Source organism: Sorex araneus, chromosome 4, assembly GCF_027595985.1.
Source record: "Sorex araneus isolate mSorAra2 chromosome 4, mSorAra2.pri, whole genome shotgun sequence".
In the NCBI taxonomy this organism is placed as follows: Eukaryota; Metazoa; Chordata; class Mammalia; order Eulipotyphla; family Soricidae; genus Sorex; species Sorex araneus.
Window position 1 is genome coordinate 137,031,960 of NC_073305.1, and position 22,020 is coordinate 137,053,979.

General features: G+C 41.4%; 1 protein-coding gene across 1 annotated transcript in view; it reads left to right on the top strand.

The window, feature by feature from the left end:
* The window catches only part of SLC16A10 (solute carrier family 16 member 10), a 133,432-nt gene that overhangs the window by 79,500 nt on the left and 31,912 nt on the right, over positions 1-22,020 (top strand). Inside the window, exons 2-3 of the mRNA XM_055136951.1 lie at positions 9,393-9,537; positions 13,554-14,016. Of these exons, the coding sequence (XP_054992926.1) occupies positions 9,393-9,537; positions 13,554-14,016 (608 nt within the window). The remainder of the gene's footprint in view (positions 1-9,392; positions 9,538-13,553; positions 14,017-22,020) is intronic.

The window sequence follows — 22,020 nt, forward strand, 5'->3', positions numbered from 1 at the left end:
CTACTTTAAAGCCCATCAAATAAATGTGGTGCGGTACTCTTGGAGCATGGATGGTGTGTGGTATGAGTTGTCATGCAGCCACAAATTGGGCCACACAGTCCAGGAATAGATTCCTCTTGGGTGAGGCTCAGCCTGAGCATGTGGAGAGCGGCCATGAGGTGGCAGCAGTTGAGTTCTGGGGGGTTTTGGCTTTAGGGGCCAGGTCCCTTAGGGTAGAGAGGGCTCTCACCCACCCCCTTTCGGGGTGCTCCAAGTGAAACAGCCTGGTGTGGGGTCCAGCAGCATGATTATGGCGAGTGTCATATTATGCTCTCTTCCAGGAGAGAAGGACATGCGATCTGAATTGTGGTCAATGATATGATTACCTGGTGCCAGCGAGGGGTGGCTTATGGGCATGACTGCCAAGTTGCGGGAGACAGGGGGATATGGGACAGAGGATCTTCATTCCCAGTCCCTTTGAACCCAGAGTTCTCAGTCACAAGGTCCCGTGATTAAGGAGTGATTTTAAATGAAGGATTGATTCTTTAACTTGTCTTCATATTCCTGTGTCTACTCAGATGCTTAGTTTAAATCCACCAAAGTTGCACAAATTTAACATTGCTTAACCCCACTGATTTCTTTCCCTGCTGTTTAAAAACAAATGTAACACCTGCCTCACATGTGTGAGTCCTTGGGCTCAGAATTAGCACCAAAAATTTAAAAAAAAAGAATGGGGGGGTGGGCGGAGTGATAGTAGAGCGGGTAGGGCATTTGCCTTGCACATGGCTGACCCAGGTTCAATCCCCAGCATCCCATATGGTCCCCCAAGCACCAGCAGGAGTAATTCCTGAGTACAGAAGAGCCAGGAGTAACCCCTGAGCATCGCCAGGTATGACCCAAAAAGCAAAAAAAAAAAAAAAAAAAAAAAAGGAAGAAAGAAAGAATGGGAAGAATGGGCTGGAGAGATAGTATAGCCAGTTAAGTTAGACACTTGCCTTGCATGAAGCTGACCCAGGTTTGACAGCCCCCCCATCCCATATGATCCCCTAAACCCACCAGGAGTGATCACTGAACACAGAGCCAGGAGCAAACCTGAGCACCACTAGGTGTGTCCCCCAAAACCAAAAAAAAAAAAAACCAAAACAAAGAAAGGCAAGGGGGAAGAGGGAAAGAGGAAGGGAGGGAAGAAAGGAACATGTCACCAGGTTGTCTGAGGATCTAATGACAGTTTTGTGCCAGCTTTTTTTCTGCAGGTTAGTTGATTCTGCAGAAATGTTAGTTCTTTTTCCATCTGTCCCCGCCTACCCGCCTCAGTAATTAACAATTTCCCTGGCAGAGCAAATACTTTTCTGTTGGATATGTGTTCTATAAACGTCAGTTTGGTTAAGATGGTTGATAGAATCATCCCAACTTTTGTATTTCACTGATTCCCCTCCCCCACCCTTAATACTTTTCTATTAATTACTGAGATGCTAAGCTGTAAAACACAACTATGATTTTTTTTACAATTTTTATATATTTTATTATCATAAAGTAGTTCACAATAGTTTATTGCAGATAATATTTAAACACCAATCCCACCACCGAGCACCTTCCCACCACAATAAGAGGGAAGTGTGTGAAGGTTGTTGTATTTCATTCTGGAGCCATTTAAGCCCATATATAAGAGAATATATAAGAGAATACAAGCAAGAATATATAAGAATATGTAAGAGAATACAAGCAAGTTTGTTAAAACCGAATAAATGTGTGCTATTTTTTGGTACATAAGTGGGCATAAGTGGGCTGGAGTATAAGAGGTTGCACAGCCTTGAATGCAGCTATGCGCTCAAGGACATTCTGCATGGCTCTCTTCCGGAGCTTTACTCCCGGAAAAGTAAAGCTAGGTCTCTGGGTCTTGGCCACTGATGAGATTACATGGCGCCGGGGGCAGTTTGTGGGTGTGACTGCCAAGCTACTGGAAAACTGGGGAGCTGGGGGGAGGAAACCCAGTCCTGATCCAAGCAGACTTGGAGATCTCGGTCATGGGTCCCGCATCCCGCATACCTGGATTCTTCTGACGGTTTTTTCATGGGTGAGGCTCGTCTGAGTATGTAGACAGTGGCCTTGAGCATGGCAGCAGTTGAGTTCTGGAGGTTTTCGGCTGCCAGAGCTCTGCTTGGGGCGGGGAAGGAGACTTAATTCACCCTCTTCTGAGGTGCCCTGTGAAGACAGCCTGGTGCCGGGTTGGGACATTCTGTCCACAACTATGATTGTAGATTTGCACATCTCTCCCTTTATTGCTATTACTTTGGGGTGGGGCTGGGAGTTGGGCCACACCTAGCGATGCTCAGATGTTACTCCTGACTCTGAACTCAGGAATTACTTCTGATGGTGCTTGGAGGACCATAAGTGATGCCTGAGGGACCAAACCTGGGTTTTCCACATGTGAGGGAAATGCCCTACCAGCTGTACTATTGCTCTGGCCCCTCGTATTATTACTTCCTCTGTGTGTGTGTGTGTTCAGCATATATTTTTAGTTTTAGTTGTTTAAATCTTTCAGATAGTTTATTTTTAAAATTTGGCATTATTGAGGTATAATTGACATCTAATAAATTGTCATGTTTAAACTCTATGATTCACTGTTTCATCACTTGTATACATCTCATTGAAGCTATTCCTGTTGTCATGACTGTGAACACATCCACCAACCCAAAAAGGTTCTTTGTACCCCTTCGTACTCCCTCCCTCCCTTCTACCAGATAATAACTGACATATTTCCCATCAATACAGATAAATTTATATTTATTAGCATTTAGCATAAATGCAATAATACTTCTTTCATGGAATATAATTATTTATTCATGTTATATTTATCAATATTTCATCCTGCTTGTTTCTAGGTAGTATTATATTATAGAAGTGCACATTAATTTTTCCAGTTACTTTTTTTTTTTTTTTTTTTGCTTTTTGGGTCACACCCAGAGATGCTCAGGGGTTACTCCTGGCTTATGCACTCAGGAATTACCCCTGGCGGTGCTCGGGGGATCATATGGGATGCTGGGAATCAGACCAGGGTCTGCTGCATGTAAGGCAAATGCCCTACCCGTGTTATAGCTCCAGCCCCCAGGTACTTATTTCTGAACATCTGTACTTTTTTCAGTTTTTTTTTCCAATTGGAAATAAAGCCTCTCTAAATGTCTACATGCAAAATTTTGTATGGACATCTGTTCTTATTTGTTTTTGGTTGATATTTAGGAGTGAAATGGCTAGGTTTAAGGTGTGATATATTTAACTTAAAGAAGAAATTCCTAAAGAAATGTGACTCAGTTGTAGATCGTTTGTCTTGCAGTATGAGGTACTGGGCTCCATAATCATCACTGCAAAAATAAAAACTTAATATTTCTTTATTTCTTGTTTTTGGACCACACCCGGCTGTTCTCAGGGCTTACTCCTGGCTTTGTGCTCAGGGATTGCATCTCACAGTGCTCAGGGGACCATATGGAATACCAGGGATCAAACCAGGTCGGCTATGTGCAAGGCAAGAGCCCTGCCCACTGTACTATTGTTCTGGCCCAAATAATTCTTTAATTCTTAAAGGGCTTGGGATGTGGCTTAAAGTGGTAATATGAGGCCTTGAATTCAATCCCTGGCTCTGGATTGTTCCCTGAACTTTGCCAGTTATAGCCCAGGTGGGTCTTGAGCAACACCATGATGGTCTGGTGGCTCCCTGTGTTGCCAGAAAAAGCATAGCAGTATTGGGCCTGAGCACTGCACTGGGCTGAGCATTCCTGGGAGTGTCCTTAGCCCCCTGTCCCCAGCACCACTATAAAATTTTATTAAAGCAGTCCTTATAAAATTATGAATTTTATAAAATCATACTATTTTACAGTCCCCTTACTCGTGTGTGACAGTACCAATTGTTCTGTACCTTCACCATCACTTGACATGTGTAGTCATTTTCATTTTAATCATCCTAGTAGTTGTGTATAGTTTTCATTGTTGTATTTTGCAATTCTGTTGTGACTGAGGTTGAATATTTTTTTATTTGTTTATTTTCCATGTTTTTATCTTTTATTTACAAAATGACTTTCCCCTCAATCTTTGGTCCATTTTTCAATTGGGTTGATTTGCTCTTTTGTTTCTTTTTTTAATAAGTTGGATACAATTCTTGAATAGTGAGATTTTCCATTTTTCCTTCAAATTTTTGTGGTTTGTCTTTTCATTACCTTAAATTTTTAGAGAGAAATTTTTTAGTTTTGATCAAATTTGCTAGTATTGCATGGATTGTTGTGTTGAGGCTATACCTGAGAATCTGCTTAACCCAATGTCACAAAGATTTCCTTCAGTGTTTTCTTCTGTGTTTTAGAATTTTCAGTTTCTCTCTTGTTTCACAGTCCATTTTGAAGTGATTACTTTTGTTGTAATTATATTTTAATTTTATTTTCAAAGGGGAAAGGAAGTTGATGAGAGAGGGAAATATGGGGAAATAGGAGTCGTGGCTTCAGTTATAGCAGTGATGTGAGAGAGTTGTGTAACTATATATCCAAAGTACAAACTCAACAACACTGAAAGCATGAGATCTAAGCTGCAACCACCGAATTTCGAAATGTTTCTGTCAAAATGGCAGGCAGTCTGAGTTGGGGGCCAGGGGTGAGCATGAGAACACTGGTGGAGGGAAGTTGACATGGGTGGGTGGTGGGATTGGTGTTGAAATATGTATGCCTAAGACTCAACAACCAGTAATTTTGTGAGTCATGACGACTCCAAATTTAAATTTTTTAAATTTATTTTCATCACTGTGATTTATAATACTGTAAATATTAGGGTTTTGTGAATGCAGTGCTCCCATCTCACACCCTCTCCTAGAGTATCTGCTTCCCTTCACTATTGTCTCAGGGTCCCCCCACGCCCCACCCCAACCACTTCCTCTGCTGTGTCCATACTATAGTAAACTCAGTTCTGTAGTTAAGTTTATGGAGTCTTGGGCTTTGGGCCATTTGTTATTCCATTTTCTATTTTGATTGGACAGTGCACAGTATTAGGAAGGGGTCTTTACTTTTTTTTTTTTTGCATGTGAATCACCTGTTTTACCATCTCCATTTGTTAAAGAGGATTTCCTTACTCCATCTCATACATTTTGCCTCTTTGTCAAAAATTAGCTGTCCAGATACCTAAAGATTTACATTCGGATTTTCAATTCTATTCTGTTAGTTTGAGAGTCTGTCCTTATTCTAGTACTAAGCTGTTTTGATTGCTACAACTTTATGTATAATTTGAAATTGGAGGGGAAGGCTCCCATATTCTTTTCCCTAGAATTGTTTTGGCTGTTCTGGGAGTTTTATTATTCCATATAAAATTCAACAGTGTTTCATCTATGTCCTTAAAATATCATGGATATTATTATTGGGATTGCATTGAATTCGTATAATGCTTTAGGTAAGATTGCGTATTGATTCTTCCAATCTATGAGCAGGGTGGTATTTTAATTTTTTCATCCTCTTTTATTTCTTGTAGCAGTGATTAATAGTTTTTTTTGTATAAGTCTTTCACTTCTTTTGTTTACCTGATTCCTAGGCACTTGATTTTCTGAGGCATGGTTGTGAATAGTATTGTTTTCCTGGATTTCTCTTTCTTCTTTTTCATTAGTTGCATATGAAAAAGCCAAGGATTTCTGTTTCTTTTATTTGTTTGTTTGTTTATTTATTTTTTTTGTTACACCCAGATATGCTCATGGCTTACTCCTAACAAAAAACCGTATATGGCACCAGGAATTCAAACAGGTCCCTATAAGTTCGAAAAAGCCAAGGATTTCTGTGCATTAACTTTGTAGCCTGCCACTTTATTGTATTGTGTCTATATGTCTATTGTTTCTAGGAGGTTGAGTTTTTGGGTTGTCTTTTGTTTTTGTTTTTTGCATAGTCTTTTGGGTTTTCTAGATGTTTCATGTCATCTAAAAAAAGTAAGAGTTTGACTTCTTTTCTGATCTGGATGCCCTGGCTATTCTTTCTCACCTAATTTCTACACCCAGTATTTCCAATTCTAAATACAATAATAGTGAGAGTGGGTAGTCTTGTCTTGTGCCTGGTTTTCACCATTGAGTATGATGTTTGCCTAGGGGCTTGAATAAGTCGCTTTCACTATGTTGAAGAAAGTTCCTCCAAGCCTCATCTTATTGAGAGTTTTTATTATTAACGAGTGTTGGATCTTTTCAAATGTTTTCTCCGTATCTATTGAAATGATCCTATGCTTTTATTTTTTCTTGTATCGATATGGTGTATTATATTAATTGACTTGTGTATGTTAAACCATCTTTTAATCCCTGGAATGAATACTACTTGGTCAGGATATGTGATCTTTTTGATGTATTATTGGATTTCATTGGCTAATATTTTGTTGAGGATCTTTACTTCAATGTTCACCAGTGACAAAGGTTTATAATTTTCTTTCTTTATGACGTCTTCATGTGCTTTTGCTATCACAGTAATATTTGCCTCATAGAAGCTGTTTGGGAGGATTTCTGTTACTTCAACTTTCTGAAAGAGCCTGAAATGGACTGGGAGTAGGTCTTCCTGAAAGGTTTGGAAGAACTCACTACTAAACCAGTCTCGGCCTAGATTTTGTTTCTGGGTAAACTTTTGATAACCATTTTAATCTCCTTGATAGGTGCAATTGGCCTGTTCTTGTGTTCTGTTACCTCTCTTTGGGGGGAGGGGCACACCCAGCAGTGTTCAGGACTTACTTCTGGTTCTGTGCTCAGGAGTCACTCATGTGGCTAACCTGGGTTCAATCCTTGGTACCACATATGGTAATCCAAGCCCACCAGGAGTAATCTTTGAGTGCAGGGCTACAATAAAACCCTAGCGTCACTAACTGTGGTCCCAACACAAAAAAATCAAACCAAAGCAAACAAACAAAAAAGTTCATTCTTGTCCCTTATGACTTTTAAAAATTTGAAGTCTTGTTGTCTGATATTAAGTATGGCCTCAGCCTTTCCAAAGGTGTTATTTGCTTGTAAGATTGTTTGGCTTTGGGGCTGGAGCAATATCACAGGGTGTTTGCCTTGCACGCAGCTGACCCGGGTTCGATTCTCAACATCCCATATGGTCCCCTGAGCACTGCCAGGGGTAGTTCCTGAGTGCAGAGCCAGGAATAACCCCTGTGCATCACCGGGTGTGACTCAAAAAAGCATAAAGTAAAATAAAATAAAATAAAAAAAGATTGTTTGGCTTTGAGCCTTTGTTTACCCTGACTATTCAGGTATGTGTCTTATAAGCAGGAGAAAGTTGGGTTCAGTTTTCTGATCTATCCAACTACTCTGTATCCCTTGATTGGTGAGTTCAGTACATTGATATTGACTGATCTGAAGGAAGTTACTGCCATCATTTTGCAGGAGATATGTGTGATTGTAAGGTCTGTCTTTCCTTTTAGAGAAGCACTTGTAATACTGGTTTTAAGTGTGTGACGTTCTTAAGCTGTTGCTTGTCTGTGAAATTATATATTATTATTTCATAGTGGAACGATAATCCAGGTGGATAAAGTATTCTTGGTGAGGCATTTATTTTGTTCAGTTTTTATATTGTGTTTCCCCATTTTTTCTGGCCCATAGAGTCTCATATGATAAATCTGCTGTGAACCTTACAGGATTTCCTTTATACAAAGTTCCTACTTTGTTCTTGCTGCTTGCAATATTCTCTATCTTTGGCTTTTATTATTTTGATTGTATGTTTTAGATTTTTTAAAAAATTTGATCTCTCTTATCTGGAACACTTTGGGCCATTTATATCTGGGTTCATACCCCTAAGCTCTAGGAAGGTCTTTTCTATGATTTCTTGAATGACTAGTTCTTTTTTTCCAGAGAAGACCAGTGGCTACCACACCTGACCTCCTGCCCCCATTCTGGGAGTGCATCAGAGTTTTCACCCTAGAGATCAGAGACCATCTTCCTGGGACGGTCTGATGGCTTGAAAACTTTTCCTATTATACCTTTAAAGGAGTATTTACAGATGAGATACAGTGAAACACCCCTTCCTCACACATAATTATGATACTGTGGATTCATTATTTGCTAGCTTCAGTATTTGTTTTTTAAGGTAGAGCGATAGCACAGCAGGTAGGGCATTCGCCTTGCACCCAGCCGACCCGGGTTCAATTCCTCCGCCCTTCTCGGAGAGCTCGGCAAACTACTGAGAGTATCCTGCCCGCATGGCAGAGCCTGGCAAGCTACCTGTGGGGTATTCGATATACCAAAAACAGTAACAAGTCTCACAATGGAGACGTTAGTGGTGCCCGCTCAAGCAAATTGATGAGCAACGGGATGACAGTGATACAGTGATACAATAATAATTGCAAACTATGACTTATGGTAACCTGGGGAGGGGCTTCCCAAGCATGGTATAGAGGCCCCAGACATGGTCAGCAGTGCTGTGCAGGCCTAATGGTTCAGAGCACAGGTCCCACCATGTGGCCCAGGTCCTACCAAGCAGTGCTCTGGGGTCACTAGGATTACACCTGGCCATGTTCCAGGAGCCACACGGTGTTCGAGATTGAATTCAGTATCATAATCATACGCAGCATGCTTTTCAGCCCTCTGACATAGCTCCCTAACCCTGGCTGTTCTTTTCAAATTGCGAAATGTCCCATACTTTTGGAAAATTGGATAAAATAGGTTTATGGTTTCATAAAGTGAATACCCACGAATACCAGGCCAGTGAGTTGTCTTCTAATGTGTGACTTGATAAAAAGAGTTAAAGCCACACTGGATGCTAGTACATCAGGTACGGCATTGGCCTTGCAACCTGGGTTCGATCCCTGGCTTCCCATATGGTACACCGAGTACTGTCAAGAGTAAGTCCTGAGTGCAGAACCAGGAATAATCCCTGAGCATTGCTGGGTATGATCAAAAACAAAACAAACAAACAAAACCCCTAAAGCCTGGACTTATGCAAATACAAATTCTTAATTACGGACCCAAATGATTAGAAATCTCTTTCCTCTCTAGTGGAATCCTGACTTCTGCTCTCATTTCTTTGCAGTTTAGTCGCCTAGGCATGCACTTCTAATGCCTCTCTCCTCCCTATGCTCCTGAAATGAATTTCTTTCCATAGATTACAAGGGGAATCTATTATAGAGGCTAATGGTGTTTAGGTCCCAGAAGAATTTGATTTATTTAATTGAATATACCTTAAGAATGAAATTAAATACAGATAATTGCCATGCTAATTATAATTAGGTCAGCTGATGCTTTGATTTGTCACTAATTGGTTACTAAACTCAGTTATGTTAGTAATTGAAATTTTCTTTCATCAACCTGTGTTTGAAGGTCTGGGTAATACATTTTCTGCATTAATATTTTCTCACTACGTACTGTATTCTATGGGGGTAAGTACAAACATAATTTACATGTCAATTTCCTTTTCCTCCCTCTTTTACAGCATGGGTAAGTTCTCTCTCCATGGGAATGATATTCTTTTGCTGCCCAATAGCCAGCGTCTTCACAGACTTATTTGGTTGCCGGAAAACAGCTATTGTGGGTGCTGCAGTTGGATTCATTGGACTCATGGCAAGTTCTTTTGTAAGGTAAGCTCTTGGTTCCTTCATATTGCCTTTCAAGCAATACTTACTATTAGATACTTTAATTTTTTTTTTCAGAAACTTGGATGTATGTGTGGGAAAATTCTTTTTTTAATTGATGAGAATTATATAACTTAGATGTTGTTATCGATAGCAGCAAACTTGAGCTTGCTTTTGCTTAGAGCACCAAAGGCTTAGACCTCATCATGTATATTTCTGGAGCCAAGGAAAATGTTTCTCCTCTTATTTGCTACTCAGAAGTCCCAAAAAGATCCCAAAATATCAGGCAGTTGTTTGGCTAATCCTTAGGTTAAGATCAGTGGCTGATAGGGAACAAGTTGTAGTAATTTGAAGTTGTCCATAGGCTTGAGATGAATCTTTGTGTACGAGACCAAAACTTTGCTGTGTCTTTCAGTGCAGGCAGAGAATTCCTGTCAGCATTAAAAAATAAATAAATAACATGATAACATTTTAAACAATCACAGCAAAATGAAGTGGCTAATTGCAGCTTAAATTAAAACTCTTAAATTTTAATAAATTAATGTTAATACATTAAATGCTAATATGTCCGTTAAAAGATGTTTATAGATCATCGAAAAGAGATTAACTGCTAGGAACTGATGGGCACATTTATGTGAGATATACCTTTCCCTCCAGCTCCAGTTCTACCAGTAAATCCCATTCATTGTGAGAATAACACTGAGATAAGAAATAACTATTTGCAGGGCCGGAGCAATAGTACAGTGGGTAAGGTACTTACTTGCCTTGCACACAGCCAACCTGACTTAAATCCCCGCAACCCATATGGTCCCCCGGATCCTCAGGAGTAGTGATTCCTGAGCACAGAGCCAGGAGTAAGCCCTTAGCACCACCAGGTGTGACTCAAAAACAAAACAAAGAAAGAAGAAAAAAAAACTGCTATGGGGGCCAGAGTGAGGGTGTTTGCCTTGCACACAGCTAGCTGACCTGGTTCCCCAGATGTTCTTCTGATTACTGCCAGGAGTGTGGCCACTTTGTCTCCTAAAAAAGAAATAACTGATTTAAAAACAAGGGAATAGACAATATCAAGTGATAGCAAAGCCTGGACCCTGAATTACAGAGTTGAGACTAGTAAGGGAGCAAGGAGTGGGCAGAGGGCATGAAGAGTGGACTGGAAGGAGCATAAGGAAGTTGGCAGAGGGCCTTGGGCACTTTGATCATGGGGAGATGTGGTGATTGTGTACATCAAAACCATAAACATTCCCACTAAATGACCTAACCTATAATTGCATTTTAAGAAGTCCTTCTCTCCTGCCTTCTTCCTATTCTCTCTTTTCCCTTTATGTATCTTTTTTTCTTTTATCTTCTCCTCAACTGTAATCAAATTTTCTTGAACCCATATTTTCCTTATTTCATGTAATGTTCTCATTTCCTTTTTCTATTGAGTTTCACTGTTTAACTCAGTGACCAAAAGCTAGCAACACTTTAGAATGATATATAGGAGTGAAGGTAATTGTCTAAATAAATTCTTAGCATCCCTGCCATGAACCCACTTTTCCTCCTCAAGTTCAGTTCTGCCTCCCTAGGAAAGCCACATCAGTGTCCCTTCTCTGAAACATTTTTGCACACACAATTGATGTATTCGTGATTTTCACAGGGCTTATTTCATTGTCATACTTCAACAATTTGAATCATCTTACTGAGGTGAATGTTTAAGTAGTGAAAAAATTTCAATGGCAGTGAAAATGCCATCCCAAACCCCCTATACTATCATATCCGTAAGAGATATAAACCTAACCTTACCCAGTACTTAGTATTTAAAATTGTGTGAGAAACCAAGTTTCTGACAAGGACATGATTAACAGCTTTACAATATTGGGATATAACTGCATAGAACCCAATCCTGATGAATCTGTGTGTGTAATACTAATTTTAGCATATGCTTTGAAGGGGCTGGAGCGATAGCACAGTGGGTAGGGCATTTGCCTTTCACGCAGCCGACCCGGGTTCGATTCCTTCGTCCCTCTCAGAAAGCCTGACAAGGCAAGCTACCCAGAGTATCTTGCACACATGGCAGAGCCTGGCAAGCTCCCCGTGTCGTATTCGATATACCAAAAACAGTAACAATAAGTCTCACAATGGAGACATTAGTGGTGCCCACTCGAATAAATCAATGAACAACAGGATGACAGTGACAGTGAGAGTGACGCTTTGAAGAAGGCAGAGACATGTATGATAAAGTTAAATTTTTTTCAAAAAATTGTTCTATAAAAATAAGTTCCTGTAGATTATTTTAAGTTGACAGGTAAATGGAAGAGTTCAACAATATAAATAAAAGTTACAATTATATGTGCAAAAACTAACATGTATTATTTTGTTCTTCTATTCTTTTCTTATGAGGTAGATTTCTTTTTTCCCCTGAGCAGATGATAGTCGGGCATAACATATTCATTGTTTTCCACCAACAACCTGGAATATTATAGTTATTAAATGTTGAATGAAGGATGGTGACTTATTAAATCTGAATAAGGTTCCTCAGAGCTTTTAATTCACTGAATTAAGGTTAACCTGGGAGGACCTGGGGAGGGTCCTGAGCCTTATTTGAAGTGGTGTTAGCCCTGGATTAATAGTGGGTGCAGGGCAATCTTGTAAGAGAGAGGATTGCCAAGTTGCCTTAATTTTATTAGATTCTAGGGTTCCTTGTGAATACCTCAGCACATTGCTTTGACTAACATTGTTGTCTAAAATTTAATTATTAACCAACTCTATCTTAGATTCTAATAGTTTTCCTGTACTGCTGATAAATAGCTTTTTGAATTGGTCTTTTCAAAAGAAAAAAAATACCCTTAAAACTAGTTTTCTTTTACTCCCTATTTCAAAGAATGTTATGTTATGCACCTTTACCTTCACAGGAGAGCTGTAATTAAAGTTTACTTGGTTCAAGTACAAGAGTTCTTAATACTTTATTTTGCTTTCTGGACATATCTGGCCAGAAAGCTTAAAAACTGAAATCATTAATGAACACGCTTCATCTAGTCTCTCCGCAGTCAGAATTTGATTTCTTATCTTGCACAATACTGAGAACAGCGAATACAGGGCGAAGGTTGTTCTGCAGCCCTTGGGCCAGCGAAAAGGAGACACAGCTGCTCCTCTGGGCAAATGTTCCTGACATGACTTTGAGGAAAAATATCAAATACAGCTTTCTCTGAAAACATTGCTTACTGAAGTATGTGGGAGAATTCTGTCAATAATGGTTTTCATAGATCAATTCTAATGTTTTCAAACTTGTAAAGACACTAGGCGCTTTGTTGTTGTTGTTGTTGTTTTTTTTTACTCACTATCAGTTTGGCTAAGGCTCTTCCTGGCAATGAGCTTCATTTCTGGACTGGGGAAGGCTCTTAAAAGGAAACACTGGCCTGATGCTCACCTGGAATCCCTGGAAGAGAAGGAGAACAGAATCCCTGCCTGGGACTCACATCATTGTCACTGTCACTGTCATCCTGTTGCTCATTGATTTGCTGGAGTGGGCACCAGTAATGTCTCCATTGTGAGACTTGTTACTGTTTTTGACATATCGAATATGCCACGGGTAGCTTGCCAGGCTCCGCCGTGCGGGAGAGATACTTTCAGTAGCTTCCAGGCTCTCCAAGAGGGACGGAGGATTCGAACCCTGGTTGGCCGAGTGAAACTCGAACTCCCTACCCGCTGCACTATCTCTCCAGTCCTGGGACTCACATACTCCAGATATTTTTTAGTACTCATTCAGAGGAAGTGATATTTTTTGTGCTCCAGTCTTGATTTAACAAGTCTCACAATGGAGACATTACTGGTGTCCGCTTGAGCAAATCGACGAACAACGGGAGGGCAGTGCTACAGTACTACGGTCTTGATTTATTAAGTCTTGGGCTTCTGTTTTAGGGTAATATCTATTTGTAGAAAGTATGTTGGTTAACTAAAATGTACTTCAACGATAAGATTTTATTTTTGCAAACATGTGATAACAATAATGAAAGCCGCTTTCCATCTTTTTCATCTTCACACAGTTCCATCGAGCCTCTCTACCTTACTTATGGAATCATCTTTGCCTGTGGCTGCTCCTTTGCATACCAGCCTTCGTTGGTCATTTTGGGACACTATTTCAAGAAGCGCCTTGGACTGGTGAATGGCATTGTCACCGCTGGTAGCAGCATCTTCACCATTTTGTTGCCTTTCCTTTTAAGGGTTCTGACAGAAAGCCTGGGCCTCTTTTACACCATGAGGGTCCTCTGCATCTTCATGTTTGTTCTCTTTCTGGCGGGCTTTACTTACCGACCTCTTGCTTCCAGTGCCAAAAAGAAAGAGAGTGGAACCAAAGGAGGCCACAGATTCTCCCTCTTTTCCAGGAGAAAGTTCGATCCTCCAAAAAAAGTTTTCAATTTTGCACTCTTCAAGGTGACAGCTTATGCAGTGTGGGCTCTTGGGATTCCAGCTGCACTTTTCGGATACTTCGTGCCTTATGTTCACTTGGTGAGTATGCTGCTTTGACTTTACCCAGGAGGGCTGTTATGATTTCATCCAGAAAAACTGCTCAGGAGAGCAGTTATTAGCCCTAAACACTGTGCTGGTTTGTAATTCAGGGACTTGTAAAATTAAAGGTCCTCTTAAAAAAATAATCAGGTGAGCATGAACATGGAGATCATTAAACAGAGGATGTGTTTTATAGTGTGCTTGGTATTTTTAAATATCAATAAATGTAAACAAACAAAATCAACTTGGGAAACAACGAAGGAAGGCTGGACGGTTGGAACCAAACATTAATACAGAGGTTGGTAGGGTATTTTCTTCTTCAACTAGGGACAAAAAACTATTGCTGTGATTATGCCAGTTTGAATACATTGTTTGCCACAGAGGAATGCACAAATTAGGTAAATAGCTAATGCTGGGGGCCAAAGAGTGAAGCATTGCCTCCCGCTGTGGGCAACTTCTGGGAAAATGGGAACTCTACCCAGAGGGTTGTTTGAGCTGTGTTGGCACTTTCCAAGTGGCTGGGGAGAGTAGGGGTTTCAAGTGCTCCAGCAATTAATTTTGTTGATGCCTGTGTCAAAGGCAAGTTTCAGCCTCTTTATAGTGGAACAAGAAAAAGCAGTGTTTTAAGAATTTGCCCCTGGCAAAATTAGCTCAAACACGCTTATTATGTTTCTGCTCTTTTTTCTTATTGTTGGGCTGAAAGTGTATTTATAGTTCAACATAATAAGTGATTTAAAAAAAAATGATACTAAAATAGAATCTTCTGTTCTTAGTCTTTGAACATGCATCTTTTCTAGCTTGCAGTCTCCTTTTGGATGTTGGTGCAATTTTTCATTAGCTGAACGTTTTTGAGACTTAGCTGGCAGTGTTTCTTTAGTTGAAAGTTAGAAATGTTGAACAAGGAATTTCTGGACTGAAGAGGTCACTAACAAGCTATATTATTAGCCTTTATGGATTTCTGTGCTTAGTTTAAAAGGAATTAGGCCAAGGGAACTCAAAAAAAGAGAGTAAGCAAGTTCTGCATCTAATAATAATTTCATTCCTTCTTCTTACCCGTTCCCCCTTTTTATTTTGCCAGAGATTTGGAGAAAACAATCAGGTGGCTAGTGTGAAGTTCAGGAGAAGGACTAGTTTTTAGTACCCTGAGCCATGACACTGTCCAAAAACTGAGATGTAGCAGGTTCCTGAATGATTTCGTTCAACACTTTTTCTTTTTCTTTTTGGGTCACACCTGGTGATGCACAGGGGTTACTCCTGGCTCTGCACTCAGGAATTACTCCTGGCGATGCTCAGGGGACCATATGGGATGCTGGGAATCAAACCTGGGTCGGCCACATGCAAGGCAAACGCCCTACCCACTGTGCTGTCACTCCAGCCCCAACACATTTTTATTGCAACACTGATGAGGAAAAAAGCCTGGGCCTCATGGAAGAAAACAGATCCTCAAAGACCTGTTTTTCATTTCTCGTAACCTTGCAGTTTGTAAGAGCCTATTAGTGAAGTTATGTGAGAAATTACTATAATAGGTAAAAAAATGACAGGGCTGCATATACAGAATGTGGCTGTATCTTTATCTGGTGGTTTGTTTTCACACTTTCAGATAGGCATGGCTGAGGCATCAAATTATTTTTTGTTGGCATTTTCAGCCATTGTTAAAGTATAAACTATCTCTTCCATGGCTTTTGTACTGGAGACAGCTTTGTTGTATACTTCTAAAAGAAGAGTAGGGTATTTTTTATATTTATTTTTTTAAATTCTCATTAATATAACAAAGTGAGCACTTACATAAAAGTCAGTGTCTCAGTTTAGCTAATTAACCATTTACCAAAACACAAGTGGCAGGTAATTGGTTATTTCTGAGGATATATTTATAATTTGTAAGTTAATTTCATGTTTATGCATATATTCCATTTGACCTTTACAATAAAGTAGGCAGATAAATACTATCCCACAGTTTGCAGATGGGAAAACAGGTGCCCTTCCTTTTCAGAGGTGTGAGTGGCTTCCTGGCCTCACGTCCCAGCAGAGGGGGTGGTTCCCTGTCACTTGCGGACCCTGGGGCAGCTCTAGTCTAGTCTTTCTTCAGAGCATGCAGGGTTGGGCCACTGCCATGCAGAGGCCACCTAATGGCACTGTGTCATTTGTTGGGGGTGGACTGGGGAGGGACATATCTTAGGAAACAACAATCCAGGTTATTGGCTTTTTTCCTGAAGGAAGTAAAGTTTGAGGGTGAGTGATGAGGTAGAGGGTAATGTACGTGGTTACCATGAGGAGGTTGTAAATCAGACTGTGTCCAGAACAATGAGGTCTCTGTTAAACAAAACTCCCAGTACAAACTAAGGATTTGTCCTACCAGGCACGCTTTCTAACAGCATGTGTGCTCTTTCCTTTGGCATCTTGGCTTAGCCACCTTGATCAGCATGGAGAGCAGGTTTAGGGAGGAAGCGAGGAGTCAAGTGTCATGCAGACTGATGAGTGCCTTGACTCTGCCACTAGGTTGTAATTTTTGATGAGTGGGTGGGGGCTGGGGCCACAGCCTGTGATGCTCAGCTCTACAGTTGAAGGTTGCTCCTAGGTGTGCTCAGGGGACCATGTAGTGCTGAAATTGACCCTGGCCCCAGCAAGCAAAGCATGTGCTCAGACCATTAAACTACCTTTCAGGCCCTCTGTATTAGAATTTAAAGATTTGTATTAATGGATTATTTGGGTGGAGTTGGTTGACCATGCCTGGCAATGATCGGGACTTCCCCCTGGTTCTGTGCTTGGGGATCAATCCTAAAGTTGCTTAGGAGGGGCTGGAGTGATAGCACAGTGGGTAGGGCCTTTGCCTTGCATGCGGCCGACCCAGGTTCAATTCCCAGCATCCCACATGGTCCCCTGAGCACCGCCAGGAGTAATTCCTGAGTGCAGGTCCAGGAGTAACCCCTGTGCATCGCCAGGTGTGACCCAAAAAGCAAAAAAAATAAAGGTGCTTAGGAAATCATATGCGGTACTAGGGATTGCACTGGGGTTGACCACATTCTAGGCAAGTATCTTAACCCTAGTAAGGTCTCCCTGGCATCAGATTACGGATCTTAACCAGGACCTCATGATTTAGTAGGGTTCTTTCCTCCTTATTGGGGAAAAAAAGATGGCTTAGATCTTTCCGAAGATTATGAGATGATGTTCAGTTCGTATTAGTCCCATTATTGGGTATTTCAGGGGAAACACATGTAAAGCAGAAGAACCCGTCTTATAGGAGGATCAATTTAGCAAGTTCAACAAAACCACTGTAACTGTTTATTATCTTAATCTTCACAGCAGTGAGTTATGCAAGTAGTTCACCGTCCTCCTCACTTTGTGGGTGAGAAGACTAAAGCACAAAGAGAGAAAAACTTTCTCAAGGTCACAGAGACAGCAACAGTTAATTCCTGGCATTTCCATTCATGAAGAGGCAGGCTGAGGGGTGAACGTGAAGACTGAACTGAGACAGACCTGGGCCATTGTGGTGTTAGCCCATAGGCATCTCCTAACCTCTCTCACCATCAGTTTCCACTACTGTACAGTAAGAGTAAACCCAATTTTATAGAGCAGTGGTAAGGATTAGAGAAACTGTGTGTTCAGCATCTATCCCAGTTCTGGTATAAAACTGTGTTTTTTTTTTCATTTTGGGTTCGGGGGAACCACACTCAGTGATGCTCCGGGGTTACTCCTGGCTTTGCATTCAGGGGTTACTCCTGGGGGTGATTTGGGGACCATATGGGTACCAGGTTCAAACCTAGACCAACTGTGTGCAAGGCAAATGCCCTACCACTGTACCATTGCTCCAGCCCCAACTTATTTTAACTTAAGACATGATTGTCCATTGAGTAGTTTTAAGATAAATGCCATGGGTGTGGAGAGATAAAAGAGTTACAGCAGGAAGATTGTTCCTGTTTGGAAAAAAGTGCTTAGTGAAAGCATACTAGGAATGGAGCTGGGCCTTGAACAGTGTTAAAACCAGGTCCTTAATCAACTCAGTAACTAATTTATCTAGGTGTTCTTCAGCGACTGGAAGGGCAATATGTTAATTCTAACTGTATCCAAGCATCCCTGCTGAATTGAGAGCGATGGATTGCTTTGTAACTATCATGTTCTGAGTTGTTTTTATGGCTTCTCTTTACCTAGTGTTCCTACACTTACCTTCCAGAAGCAAGGTCTTCTCTTAGTTTACTTCCTACCTCCCTCTCATTCTTTGTGTGGTTTCTTTGTGGCCCCTCCTCCCTTTTATTTTGGCCTTGACACCCAAAGAGCAACGTTTCCTCGTGCTTGCTTCTTGAGCATCTCAACTACTCACACCACCGGTGGCTCCATCCCATTTCCTGAATTCAAATTATATGTAATCCTCTGCCTGACTTCTATAACCAGCTGTTGACTAAATTTATTTTCTCCTCTTGGATGACTGCTGGGTGTTTCCTATTTTACAGAGAATCCTGATTCATTCCCAAAGTCATCCTCGTCTCAGGAGATGGTGGTGCTGTCCTCACTGATCAGGCCCCAGAGCTGATGCCCTCCTTGGTTCTTTCATGCACATTCTGCTCCTGACCCCGTCTGGAAATCCTGGTTCTCTTTCCAAAATACACCAGGATCAGCTCTGATCACCTCTCCTCACCCCCACATTCTACTCCTTAGACCAGCTCTTCCCCCAACTCCCACCCCTCACCATCTCCCCTATACCTGCAGATGGCTCAGCACCCCGAAGCCACCAGGGATCTCTGAGAAGAGCCAGGTTATTCTGCTTAGAATGCTTCAGCGACTCCCACTTTCTCCAAGAGTCAAGACTAATGAACTTACAGTGGCCTGCAAGGTTCTCCGTGTTCTGAACCTTTCAGCCTTACTTCTGTCTCTGTCTCTTCTTCCCTGCTGCTCCCTGGCCCCTGGCCCCTGTGCCTTGGCCTCTTTGCTATTCACCTTCTATTTTTATCCAATTTTTTTGTTTGTTGTTGTAGGGGCTGGAGAGATAATACAAAGGCTAGGGCACATGCCTGGCAACACTTATGACACTATGACAACACTATGGCAACACTTATGGGCCCCCAGCACTGCCAGAATTAATTTCTGAGCATAGAGGCAGGAAGATCTCCAGAGTATATCTAAGTATGGCCCAATAATGCCTCTTCCCCCAGTAATTAATCATAAATCTTTATTATAGTTTACATAGCATAGTTTCAATAAAGTTAGCATTTATGGTTTGAGTTTTGGGGGTTTAGGTTTCTGGTTTGGGAATTTGGGGACTTGGGTTTATTTTATTTTAAGACTATACCCTGGGGTGCTCAGGGTTTACTTACAGTAAGCTTGGGGCTTACTCCTGGTGCTATGCTCAAGGGACTTATATTTGGTGCTAGGGATTGAACTCAGGTCAACCATATGCAAGGTAAGTACCTTACCCACTCTACTATCTCTCTAGCCCACTTTTTTAAATAGTTTTATATAGTTTATAAAGTGACTATCTTCACCATGACTAAAGTATCCAAGACCCTGAGATTAGCTATGTGCAACCTATCAAGATCTGAAAGGTAGATTTATTTCTTTCTACAGAATGAAGATAGTAATTTAAATAGTAAGGTCTCTTAATCAAATCTTATTTGTTTGCCCTCTGTCAGGAAGTTTTGGAGTTGTACAGACAGTACAGTTGGTGGCATGCTTGTCTTGCACACAGCCAGTTCAGGTTCAATTCCAGCACCCCATTTGGTCTCCGGAGCACCATCAGAAATAATAGAGCCAGGAGTAACTCTGAGCATAGCTGGTTGTGGCCCCAAAACCAAAACAAAGAAAAGAGGCAGGGGGAGATTTAACAAGGTAGTCAGTGCTACCTTGTATTAGTATTATTAATACATCAGTATTAATGTACATTAATGCTAAAATGCAAATCCCATGAGACTAACAATCTTTCTGTTTTATTCAGTGGTCAATTCGCAGGCACCTAACATAGTGTATATACACAGTGGGTGCTCCAGATGTTAAAGAGCGAAAGGGGAAGAGGGAAAGTGTGTGTGTTGCCAAGGATCAAATCCAGGACCCTCATACGAGTAGGGCAAGTTCTTTCTCTACCACTGAGCTCCAACCCCAATCCCCAATGTTTGTTGAATGAATATATCATGGATATATCTTAAATGACATCATAAAAGCAGTATTTATTTTCATACTATTCTAATCTCTAAAAGTCTCTGCTGTCATACATAATGCTTTCTCATGATTATATTTATAGGGCACAATGTTATTTCTTAAACCATAAATTCAGTCTCAGCAAATCTCACAATAATGGGATAATAATATTAATGCCATCTGTTGATAGAAGAAAGAATTCATGTGTTTTGCTTTGACCCACCTTCTGTGCACATGTCAAAATGACAACTTAATCCATAGAAGAAATTTCTGTGCCCCTGTTACTATTGTAAGTACGTGGAAGGAGGAGTAGGGATTCTTGGTAGTTGTGCCATCCCCCTTAGCATTCCCAGAGAAAGCTCAATAATAATTGAGTCTGCTCTGCTGTGTAGTGACTGAAAAATCTCAAAAACCCTTGGTGGTGGTGGTGGTGGTGGTGGAGGTGGTGTGTGTGTGTGTGTGTGTGTGTGTGTGTGTGTGTGTGTGTGTGTGTGTGTGTGTGTGTGTGTAAATAATGTGAGGTGCCAGTACCTGACTCCAAGTCTCTGTTGCCCTGAGGACTGCCCCTGCAGGGCTGCTGGAAGTGGCCAAGTGGCATGAAGTGTCCTGTTCTCTATCTGACAATGGTAATGGAGCCTCAGCTGCTTTCACATCTCTCTACCGTGACTCACTTTGAAAAACAACTGTTCCTTTCTGTGTTCTCTGAATCTCAAACATATGGTAGGTGGACGGCATTTCCAGCCTTTAAGCTTTAGACCCACGTTAATTCTCTGTCAAAGAATCACTTGTTGAAATCTGCAATGTCTGTGCTTGTTTAGTTTAGCGTGTTTTCCAAAAATTCATGATAAGATAATGTGTATTGGTTGGAGATAGGCAGTAATGGACTGCCCTTTCTACCTTGAACCTGACAGATTACATTTACCTGATACTATGATTAAAGACAGGATTATAGGGCAATTAAGTGGACACCAAATCAGTGTAATTGGCAGCAGAATAAGTTGTCTTTTAAGACTAAGAAAATAGGGGCTGGAAGAGATGGCACAGTGGTTAGGATCACCTTGCACACAGCTGATCCTGGTTTGATCCTGGGACCCTGTATGGTCCTCCAAGCCCTTTAGAAATGCAGAGCCAGGAGTAAATCCTGAGCATCACTAGGTGTGCCCCCAACAGGAAGGAAGGAAGGAAGGAAGGAAGGAAGGAAGGAAGGAAGGAAGGAAGGAAGGAAGGAAGGAAGGAAGGAAGGAAGGAAGGAAGGAAGGAAGGAAGGAAGGAAGGAAGGAAGGAAGGAGGGAGGAAGAAAGGATGGAAGGAGAGGGAGGGGAAAGGAAGGAAGGGAAAGGAAAAGAAGGAAAGGAAAGGAAAGGAAAGGAAAGGAAAGGAAAGGAAAGGAAAGGAAAGGAAAGGAAAGGAAAGGAAAGGAAAGGAAGGGAAAGGAAAAAGGGAAGGAAGAAGGGAAGGGGAGGGAAGGGAAGGGAAGGGAAGGGAAGGGAAGGGAAGGGAAGGGAAGGGAAGGGAAGGGAAGGGAAGGGAAGGGAAGGGAAGGGAAGGGAAGGGAAGGGAAGGGAAGGGAAGGGAAGGGAAGGGAAGGGAAGGGAAGGGAAGGGAAGGGAAGGGAAGGGAAGGGAAGGGAAGGGAAGGGAAGGGAAGGGAAGGGAAGGGGAGGGAGTTAACTCAAAAAGACTAGAGTTTTTGCCTTGCATACACTAGGCCTCAAGTTTGGTCCCTAGAACTGCATCCCCCACAGCACCCCCCACCCCTACCACCTGGCCCCAGCACTGCCAGATATGGGTCTAGTAGCCCCAAGCATCTCTGGGCTTGATCAGCAACACATTGTTAAGTCAAGCACTAAACTGTCACCTGTTCAGCTGGACCATCCCTGAG